An 11,931-nucleotide genomic window follows, 5' to 3' on the forward strand; every position below is an offset into this window, starting at 1 on the left:
CGTCTTTTATCTTTACAGATAGTTGCCAGAAATTGTTTTATATAGCGAAATCTTAATATTTTAATTCAGTCCTAAAAGATTTAGCCCAAAAAAATTATCAGAAATATGTAACTTATTGAAATTTGAGTTATGTTTTCATTTACATGATTATCGTTTTGCAAGTTCATATGTAGCCACAGGAGACAGGGCTGCATATTAAAGTAAGTCCTCTAGAGGACTGATGGTGCAGATAAATGCTCCCTCTTCTGATAGAATTCCCAAGAAGAAAAGTCCAAAGCATGACTGTAAAGACAAAGGATAGCTGAAGGTACATCAAAATGGCCTTTGTAAAGTCAATTACCAAAGACTATGGAAGTATTTATGCCAGAATAGACCTTTTGACGGTGTTAGAAATTGATTCTGGGGCCTTGCTCCACTAAAAGACTACAACACTAGTCTCTCTCGTCTAGATTTTTAATGAGAGTATAGTTATTCAATATTTTATGAGACATAAAATACTTTGGGTAATCAAAGTTCAAGTTTTTAGCACTTTAACATGACACAGATTATCTACATGTAAGGAATAAGATGCAAGAAGTAATATTAGTGTTATTTTTAAAAAGGGGTTTAATAAGTAGAATGAATTCTAATGTGTTACTCAATTTAGTGTGCTGCCCTTTTTAATTTAAATGTTACACGTGGTTTCAGAGAAAAATATAATTTAGCTTGTCCTTGTACTTGGAAGAGATAAGATGAACTGATTGGCAGAGACTTCCAAGTAATAAATGGTTGCTAAGTAATTTCATTAAAAGTAATGAAAAAGAAAAGAAAATGTTCAAAGGAGAACATCATAGAAATTAAAATTACAGGTATGTTTAAAATTAAGTAGATTCTAGTGAATTACTTTAATCTTTTTCAGTTTTATGGGTAAGCCAATCACTGAGTCACTAAGGAAATTGAGACCACAGGGTACATATAGATAAAATGTAGCTATTCCTTATTCATTCCTCTAGCTTCTAGTTAGAATACACTGGTGAAAAATATCAACATCTATATATATATATATATTTAGTAAAATATTAAATATATATACCTTTTGCTAATTACTAAGTACAATAGGGTAGTGCTGCACATTGATTAGAATATTAAAAAAAAAGAATATTAAAACATCTGGACTGGAAATGTGGCTAAGTGGAAAAGTACTTGCCTAACATGTACAAGTCTATGGGTTCTATTCCCAGAACTCTAAATAAATAAGCATAAACAGTAAAACACACGATTATCTATTTTTCTATTTAGATATATCAGAATGACAATTTATTATATGTACATATAATTGCCAAGTTGTAATAAGCAGGCACAGCAATGAGTATTCTCCTGCACCATTAGTGGAAATTTACAAATAAAGTAAATTTGAATAATATTTGAGAATAAAGCTTCAAATGTGTATAGCCTCTGAGACAATAATTCTATCCCTGTGCGTTTCCCTCCACAGAAACATGTGCTGATATGTAATCCGCACTCTCAACAGGAACAATTCAGTAGTTGCAGTATTGTACCAATGGAGATAGACAGGATAGCATACCATTCACCTAGGCAATGGATGAATTAGACTTCCCCACAATAACCCGGATAAATAGTAAATACTAATGAAAGGCTGAGCTAAATATGTTAGGCTATATAGTAAATGATCTGATTGATAGACACTTCAAAAATAGGCCAATGAAGTAATTTCTATTCAGTATGAAAATCAGGATACTCTGTTTAGGCATGGGGTGTTTAGGATTATCATAAGGAAAAGTCAGGTGAGGGACTTCTAGGGACTTCATCATTATACCATCACGAAACAGGAGGACACAGTGCTGGTTTTCAATAATCTGTTATACACTTATGCATTATGATTGCGCAAACAATTACAAGATGATATATTAATGAAATAGATCTTAGTGGTATTTCAGAAATATAAATTACTTATACCAGAAATGGGTACTTACCCACAGAGTACGTACATTCTTGCTCTGGTAGGGGAGCGCCTGGAAAGCAACATAAGAAAGGAAGAGTTTGTTTAGGCTCATAATTTCGGGGTACAGCAGGGAAGGTATGCTGACAGAAGAGTGAGGTAGCTGGTTGCATTGTGTCCACAGTCCAGAGTCAGGAAACAGGGAAGAATGCTCTGCTCACTTTCTCCTTTTTTATTCAGTCTGAGACCATAGACCATAGAATAGTGCATACATATTGAGGGTAGGGTCTTCCTCTTCAGTTAAACCTCTTTGGAAATACCTTCACAGACACATGTATTGGGTTTTTTTCCCCTAGGTGGCTCTAAATCCTCTCAGGTTGGCTATGAAGATGAGCCATTACACTGGGCCTCTGTTACAGATGTCTATTTTTAACCCAGGTGAGCTTAAAGAGAACAACAAAAGTAGCAGATTTCGCTTCTTTTATTTAGTTGGTTATCAATATGGAGTATGATTAGGAAATGCCCTAGCCCCAAATGAAGGGAAAGTTAAGTGATAAAAATAGCCCAAGGCTAGAAATTAGGTCCTAGAAGCCTCTTAACATATGGGAGGAACTGTATTTGCTAATGAATTTCTTTCTCAGATTTGAATTATGTCCGCAAGCCTATTTGAAAATTGCTTGACTTTTCTCTCTCATTCTTTATGATTTTCCTACATTGCCTATAAGATATTTCGATTAATTTTCTTAAACTACTGACCAAGCACTTATAACATTTATTATTTGGAAGAATATAAAGAATTTAAATTCAATCATTTTGAAAGCCACTGACTAAGTGTTGGAGCCTACGGAGTAAACACAAAAAATCAAACTTGAGAACTTTTGACCTTCCTCTCACTGATGTATGTTGAAAGCAATTACATGAATTTGTATTCCTGGCCTGGAAAAGGGAAAAAAACAAAACTAAAACAAAACCACTTTGGTAAAGCTAATTTTCTCCCAACATCTTACCTGGGCCATTTTTTTTAAATTTATTTATTTATTGAGGATTTCTGCCTCCTCCCCGCCACCGCCTCCCATTTCCCTCCCCCTCCCCCGATTAAGTCCCTCTCCCTCATCAGCTTGAAGAGCCATCAGGGTTCCCTGCCCTGTGGGAAGTCCAAGGACCGCCCACCTCCATCCATTACCTGGGCCATTTTTTGATAATGCTCTATTATTCTAATTTATAACCTTGTATGTGACAAGATATTCATTGGAAAAGGGCATTTGAGTTAATAAATTTAAGATTTGAATCCTGAATAAAGGAGTATCATATATCAACCAATATAGTGCCTAAAAGAATAGAACACTTAACGAATTACAATTCACTAAAATTTTATTGTGAATGGCAAAGAAGAATAAATTAGAATGCAGATTAAATCAAGCAATGCCTTCTATTGCACCTATTGAGATATTATTGCAGCTAGATATGGGGGAACAATCTATAGATTTTGACTAGATTTTTATTGCCATGAAGTCTATGAGTACTGAAATAAAATTCATATCTCCATTAGAACATATGCTATTTAAGTGCATTCTCAAAACATGTTCTGGTATGCTTAGATGGTAACTTCAAATCTTTCAGAAGTGCATATCTACTATGCCCATGAAATGTGTGGGTCAGCTCTAGTTGCTAAGAAACCAGAGCTTTAAATTAGTTCTGCTATCAAAGGGCAAAGCTGGAAAGTAATAACTTGTTCCTAATTAGAAAAAGAGATATACAGTTTAATACTGCAAGGTATAAAATGTCACTATTTGTCTTAAGATTTGGTTGTGTCTTACTGGAAATCATTAGTCCACCATTTCCTGGAAAAATATTTTGCAGTAAAGGACCATTAAGAAGAGTGCACATCTAATATTTAAATATATGTCGATATATGGGTTTTGCCCTTTCTGATGTGTAGAAAGTTTCAACCTGTTAGGCTCTCATAGTTGCTTTCATTTTCTCCCTCCAGTGGGATTCACATTCAAACCTATAAAACAATGCCTGAATATTTTCCATTTTTTAAATTTTGGATTCTGAAGTCCTTGTACTGGTCTACAATTTCCATCACCCCCTCTCTCCTAAGGCAGGAGTGGATGGAAGGTAGGGTGGTGAGAGAGTTAGATTTCTGTCTTTAACATTTGGGGACATTGTGGGGACAACTATTAAATCAATAAATACTGAACGAAACTCCTATTTTAAAATTTCATATAACCTGTTCAACCTTAGCTACAAACTAGTTTTAAATGCCCACGAGACAATAAATGCATCTGGAGGACAGAAGAGAGAATCAGTTTTAAGCACATTTGCTTATTTCCACAATACAGGGAGAGAACTGATTCCCACAAGTTCTCCTCTGACAACCACATTTGCACCATGGCATGTGCACTCCTTCTCTGCATAAATAAATGTGTATATTAGAATTTGCATAGATGCAGAGGATACATACATCAAAGATAGAACAATAGTTTTGAAGGTAGTGGAAAACGTCAGAATTCTGAAGACTGTTCAATGGACTTATGAATGTGGAAATGAGCACCTATCATGGGCTAAGCAATTTTGGTCCTTGGAGAGGAGTCAAATTACATTGTGAAGTGTGAGAAGAAGTGAGGAAATGGAAATTATTGAGTATTTATTTGTAAAATTGGGGTGAGGATATAGGAAAGAAAAATGGGCATCAATCTGACAACCTACCTCAAGACCAAGCAATACCACTTTTGGGTATATACCCAAAGGATGCTCAATCATACCACAAGGATATGTGTCATAGTCAGAACCTGAAAACAATCTAAATACCCCTCGACCGAAGAATGGATACGGAAAATGTGATGTATTTACACAATGGAGTACTACACAGCAGAAAATTAATGACATCTTGAAATTTGTGGGCAAATGGATGGATCTAGAAAACATCATATTGCGTGAGGTAACCAAGACCCAGAAAAACAAATATCATATGTACTCACTCATAAGTGACTTTTAGACATAAAGCAAAGAAAAACCAGCCTACAGTTCACATTTCCAGAAAACCTGGACAACAAAAAAGACACTAAGAAAGACATACGTGGATCTAATCTTCACGGAAAGTCGAAAAAGACAAGATTTCCTGAGTAAATTGAGAGCATAGGGACCTTGGGGGAGGGTATTAGGGGAAGTGAGATGAAGGAAGGGGAGCAGAGAAAAATATATAGCTCAATAAAACAATTTTAAAAAGGAAAATGAAAAAATTAGAGTGGGAGATTGCCAGTTGAATGGAGCTTAAGGAAGTTTTAATACTAATGGAAGGAGAACTGGTATTCTAAACTCAGGGCTTAGAGGAGAAGAATTTTCTTTTGAGACTTTGGTTTGTAAACTTTTAAACTTCTTTGAAATGAAAGAAAGCAATGATCTGGTGAGTTTGTGGTAGAGATAAAGGGCTTTTAGGTGTGACTGAAGTAGGACTCTGCTTCCATTTCTTTGCCTTTCCATAAGAACCACCCCTTTCCAAGACTATAAGCATTCCTCTCAAGCATACTTTTCCCTTGTTAGCAAAATGGTCATAGACATTCCAGGCTGTACATATTCTTACCTCTAAATGTCCTCACTAAAAGAGCTAAAATAAAAACAAAAATTCCACTGAAGAGTAACACTGGATGGTTATGAGTTATGAAGTGAAGGATTATTTTTTTCTTCATAAACTGTTTCATGGAGTTGGTTTTTATTTTTTGTTTGTTCATTTTTCCTCCTTGGAGGCCCACCACCCAGCTTCCAAATGAATACTTGGAGACTTATTCTCATTTATGAATGCCTAGCCTCAGCTTGCTTTGTCTTGAGCCAACTTTTCTAACTTGAAATTATTCCATTTCTCTTTAACTACGTTTTGCCTCTGGGCTTTTTACCTTTATTTTTATATATCTTTCTTCCCTTCTTACTCCGTGGCTGACTGTGTCGTTAGATGTCTGGCCATTGGTGTCCTCTCTTTCTCCTTTTTTCACTCCTCCCTCTTCTATAAAGCCCACATCTCTCCTCCTATTTATTCTCTCTGCCTGGCAGCCATGCCTATCCCTTTCCTGCCTAGCTATTGGCCATTCAGCTCTTTGTTAGACCAATTAGGTGTTTTAGGCTGGCAAAGTAACACAGCCTTACAGAGTTAAAACAATGTATCATACAAGAATACAAAACATCTTTGCATCATTAAGCAAATATTTCACAGCACATCTTGAACTAATATTCCACAACAGTCTTGTATTCTTTGCCTTTTTACTATGTAAATTCTTTCAGTCAGTAGTTCTTAAACAATGGCTCAAAGATTGAGGGTGCGTGCTGCTCTTGCAGAGGACCTGCATGCATTTCTCAGCACTGTCACTGAAGGGCTTGCACCCGCCATCAAACTCCATGGTTATCTGGCAACCACTTCTTGTCTCCTTGTACACGTGCACGCATGCCCACATAAACCACAGAGACATACATGTATACACATGATTAAAAAATAAAAATCGCTCTTGCGGCCATCGCTGGATCGCAGCCGCCAAAATGAAGTTCAATCCGTTTGTGACTTCTGACCGGAGCAAGAACCGCAAACGGCATTTCAATGCACCTTCTCACATTCGGAGGAAGATCATGTCTTCCCCCCTTTCCAAAGAGCTGAGACAGAAGTACAATGTTCGCTCAATGCCCATTCGAAAGGATGACGAAGTTCAGGTTGTCCGGGGACACTACAAAGGCCAGCAGATTGGCAAAGTGGTCCAAGTATATAGGAAGAAATACGTCATCTACATTGAACGGGTGCAGCGGGAAAAGGCTAATGGCACAACTGTCCACGTGGGCATCCACCCCAGCAAGGTGGTGATCACCAGGCTAAAGCTGGACAAAGACCGAAAGAAGATCCTGGAAAGGAAAGCCAAGTCTCTACAAGTAGGAAAGGAGAAGGGCAAATACAAGGAAGAAACGATTGAGAAGATGCAGGAGTAGGGGCGTCTCATACAGTTTTCATTAAAGACTGCTTGAGTAAAAAAAAAAATCATCTTCAACAGGATAAGTTTTTAATTTTTATTGCTTTATAAATAATACCATTCAAAATTTCCACTTCCCCCCCTCCTCCCATATCCCTCCTATTCCCCCACTCATCTTCCCCCCTCCCCCTCCATTCCGAAGAGAGGGCAGGGTACCCTAAACAGAATAATTTTAAAAGGAAAAATAGACATTGTAGAGAGTATTAAATTGATTTCCCAATGAACATTAGTGAGATTTTTCAGCTAAAATTCTCTTCTAAAAGAGTGGGAGGGAACCCTGTCTTGGGAAGTAGTGGCAAAAGGTTTACTGGCTGCATCTAGCACCTGACTGGGATATGAATGAAGGAATGAAGGAAAGACAGATTGACAAACACAGAAAAGATGGAGTAAGGTGGACTGGGACCGCTAGTGAAGAAATCATACAACTCTAGAATGATGGAGGAAGGTCATTGGTTAATTATAATAAAGAAACTGCTTGGCCCTCATAGGTTAGAACATAGGTGGGTGGAGTAAACAGAACAGAATGCTGGGAGGAAGAGGAAGTGAGGAAAGACGCCTCAGACAGACACTATGCTTCCCCTCTCTGGGCCAGACACGATGAAGCAAGCTGCCAGGTCAGACATGCTGAATCTTTCCCGGTAAGCTCACCTAGTGGTGCTACATAGATTATTAGAGATGGGTTAAAAGGTTGAAACTAACGGGCCAGGCAGTGTTTAAAAGAATACAATTTGTGTGTTGCTATTTCGGGGCATAAGCTAGCCAGGCGACCAGGAGCTGGGGTGGCAGGAACGTGGCCCGCAGCTCCCACAACACTAGAAGCATGGAGTGTTTATTACATACAGTTGAACTGGAAGACAGGGTTGTTATGTACAGATAGAAAGAATGTAGGGTTTATGGCATATAGTGGAGGCAAGAAAACAAGGTTGGATAATCTCCATAGGACAGCCTCTGAAGGGAGCAGTCTCCAGGCCACTAGTATCAAGGCAGAGAGAGTTCTGGTAGACATTCTCTGTACACACTGTCAACTCTCTCACTCCGTCCCCCAGGAAAGACTTTTGCCCTCCTTCTGAGCTATAGTGTCATTGACATATTCACGTCCATATCAACAGCACATAACACAACAGCACTTGGGACTTCACTCATCCAAGATTTTCTCCTCTCCCCAAACATGTCTTTTGACACATGAATCCCCCAGGACCAGCTTTTCTCTATGGGGTTGATGAAGAGGGTGACATCTAATAAAGGTTATCAGAATCATCTATTGAGTCCATAAGTATTGTACTCCCATCTACATATAAAGTAGAGCAGACAAATGCCACTGTATAATATTGAACCATAGAAAAGCCAGTAATAGATTTAGATCCCATAGCCAGCCTCCTGGGACCCCTTATTAATTAGTTGCACAGTCTTAACATTGAGTGATTCATTAACCACACAGTGACACAGTTTAACTCTTTGGGCTCCCTTGTTATTTTTTTCTAGGGAGTGGTGGTACTTGCTTTTGATTTTTTTATTCTGAAGTATAATTTTGTAAGATTGTGGTTTGTATAACTTCTTAAGACTTATGTGCTATGAACACTTAATGGTTATTTTGCTCTCACATCCCTATCCCTCAGTCACTCTCATAATTTCACTGCCAGTCAGTATATATTTTCTACGAGAAGTTGCCATTTTAGTTTCTAAGCTATTACCATGGACCAGGTCAAGGTACTATCCTGACATGAGAAAAATACATTTTATAAAAAATAACTACATCACTGTCCAAACAAATCTAAAGTTTCAAAGCAATAAGGAATTTTATTATTTGACCGGTGCCTGCGTTATATATCTCAACAGGGTTTAAGTTTATTCTGCATTGGTCTCTTTCACTTAACGAATATTTTAGTAGAGCTAAAAAGGTAACCATGGTTACTGAAATAAAACTCCTTTCATGTGTGAAGACAGAGGCTGAGCACGTTTGAAGTGTTACTCATATCGCTACATCTTAAGAGCATTTAACAAATTGGACTTGTCTTCACCGTTCTGCTTCAGATGACTTTCGTCATTATTTGAATGGCATGTACTTCTTCATCTGAAGTACCTGCTGCTGCTTCAATACTTATAACCTGCCTTGATATCACAGTTAGGAGAAATTTTCCTGCCCTCCTGCTTGATGCTTTCCTCCCCATGAAATTCATTTTCAAGTAAATAGCCGAAGAAGTGGTTTTATGAGCGTTAAACAAGTAATTCTTCAGTACATTAATTTTGAAAGCATTGGTTGCCAGTGAGTACAAAGAAAGAACAAATTTCAAGGCTGACATTTTCTAGTCTAGGAACAAGAAGGCATTTATCTGAAGATTTTCTAATGCAGGCAACTGGACAGCCATTTAATAAAACCACAAACAACAACTATAATAACTATTGAATGTAAGTACATTATGCAAAAGACATAATTTTTTACTTATAATATAGCAGCTTCATAAAGATTTTATTATCTCAATTAAGCATCCCAACTACTAAGTGCCAGTCTCAAATCTGAGTCCCAAACTCTCCCTATTGCATTGCTTGCTACATGCTTTTAAAAATAATTACCAACTAACAGTTTTGTTACTTTTTAAGGCACTGGGATGTTTTCTTCTAAAAGGCTTATATAGAGAGTTGTTATGTTATCTCCCCATGTTTTAGTAGACTTTTGCACATGATTTTTCCCTTGCTTGTGAAATATAGATGGAAACCAGAAGAATGATTGTTGGTAGTCTCGATTTTGCCTCATTTCCTACTATCCTACCTAAAAACTAGTAAATGTATTTTGGTGTAATTTTTGTGGAGGTAATGTATCTAAGAATCAATATGATATCCTTATCAAAGTGATGATTATGGTATGGTGGTAGAATTTGCCTTACTATGATCATTTTTCCTTAAGATGTCAAGGAAGCATGAAATGTTTGTGTTTTACAATTAACCTAGCTAACTTTGGTCTAACTTATATCTCCTCACTTATAAAAGAGACAGTATTTCTTTTTATGTAAATAAAAGTTTTATTTCTTTGTTTGTAGTAAACAACAGACTGTATATGCAAGTTATGAAAACAACTGCCTAGGTTTCTTCACATAAACTTTGCTTAAAACCACTGAATTTACACTTGGACTTGTTAACATCTGACTGGTGCTTAAAATGGGATAACGAGGCTGAGTATCTCTGTCTTCATATTGTGTTTGTCCACACTGCTGCTTTCACCTTTGGGTCAAATTCTACTGAACTCTATATGTAATTATGCTGATAACTTTTAAAATGTTTAGTTCAAGACCATAATATATGAAGAAATTGACCCGCTGTCCATTGGAACGGATGTATAATTCCCTTCTCCCATCCTTGTGCCTTTTCAGCAGCTCAATTATCTAACATCCCTTAGCTTTAGTCTGAGACTTGTTTGTTCAAAACAATGACGTCAACAGTAGAAGAAACTCAGTCATTCTTAGGCTAAGTTGACTGTCCACTGACCTACAAAGTCAAGGCAAAAATAATAGCACACAAGAAGTAAACATCTCCCAGAGCATGCTCCTGGCCAGTGGAAAATTACCAAACTTCAGCCAACGAAGAGACAGTATTTCTAACTTCACTAGGCTTCATAAGATTTGCGGGGAGAAAACAGGGCAAGTACTCACTGGAAGAAGAAATGCCCTTCACAAATGTGTATTATTGCAATAGTGACTAAATCCGAAAATGCTTTTCTCCATTTTATTGTTTCTGAATGACATATGACTGAATCGTGAATCCAAATGCTGATACTTTTGATGAAGTGTTCCCAATCTGCTTTCCATAAAAACCCACCAAGCGCTGAGCTGTTGACATGATTCTAAAGAAAATATGAACAGATTCCATTTGAATACACTTTGAAGAAAGAGGCGATTCAAAACATAAAAAAAATTGTTAAAGTGTTCACCAATCCTAAAAATGTAATGTTATTCTTCTCTTTGAGAGTGAAGTATTTAGGAGAAGGACAATAGCTGGTGATAACACTACTGTCTAAGTGCAGAGAACATAAAAAGTCAAACTCTAAAGGCTGCCAAAAGATATTAAATAAAAAACAACTATAAACAAAGCTAATCCTCAAAGATTAAAAAAGGCCAGAAGCTGTCAAGACAATATCCATAAAGCAGAATAAATTTTGAATTGTTCTCAGTCCTTGAGACAATATATTAGGATCAGAATCTTGTCAAAAACTAGATCAATGATAATTTTTTAATAGCCTGTTCAGTACTCAGCCTGTACTTAGACTATATGCCATTGAGCTTCCTTCCTTCCTTCCTTCCTTCCTGCCTCCCTTCCCTTTCTCATACATTACATCCAGACAGCTACATATGGACATAAGCTTCCCTTCCCTCCACTCTTCCCAGTTCTACCCCACAAACTACCCCTTCTCCCAGACCCACTCCTCCTCCTTTCCCCTTATGAAAAGAGCAGGCCTCCCAGGGATAGCAACTGAACAGAACAAGGTACAATAAGATTAGACCCTCACATCAAGGCTGGATGAGCCTTAACCATTTAAGGGTTGTTAAGCCGGGTCAGGGGCTGGAATCAAAGGAATTCCTTCTTTTCTGTTCTGTTATTTAACCATTTAATTATAGTCACAGCAATTGTGCCTGTTTATTTATACCTTGGGCTGTAATTTCATCATATGCCCTTTATTTTGGTGCTCAAATTGTTTCCATTTTGGTCATTATGAAAGGGTCAGAGTGACTACTGAAACTGAGAGACTGTCACTGTGCTCTGGAAAATGAAAAAAAGAGGGTGGGGTTTGTTACCTGGAGGGAGGGTAAAGTGCCCAACTGAAAAACAGGAAGCTTCAGTACTAATCTCAATTCTGAACCACTCTGTGATTCTAAGTCAGCCAGGTAGCCTGTAAGGCATTGTAAAGTAGAAGTTCTAAATAAGAAATAGAGTCAACTATACCCAGTAGATAATAAAAGCAATAAAATGTGTGTGTGTGTGTGTGTGTGTGTG

At 37.3% G+C, this 11,931-nt stretch overlaps 1 protein-coding gene across 1 annotated transcript; it reads left to right on the forward strand.

Moving 5' to 3' along the window:
* The first annotated feature begins 6,441 nt into the window (after positions 1-6,441).
* LOC101990261 (60S ribosomal protein L26-like) lies at positions 6,442-6,946 on the forward strand. Its single transcript, XM_005358750.2, has one exon. It carries the CDS (start codon positions 6,470-6,472, stop codon positions 6,905-6,907), a length of 438 nt encoding a protein of 145 aa, XP_005358807.1. The 5' UTR covers positions 6,442-6,469; the 3' UTR covers positions 6,908-6,946.
* Positions 6,947-11,931: the final 4,985 nt, after the last annotated feature.

Source organism: Microtus ochrogaster, chromosome X (assembly GCF_000317375.1).
Source record: "Microtus ochrogaster isolate Prairie Vole_2 chromosome X, MicOch1.0, whole genome shotgun sequence".
Taxonomy (NCBI): Eukaryota; Metazoa; Chordata; class Mammalia; order Rodentia; family Cricetidae; genus Microtus; species Microtus ochrogaster.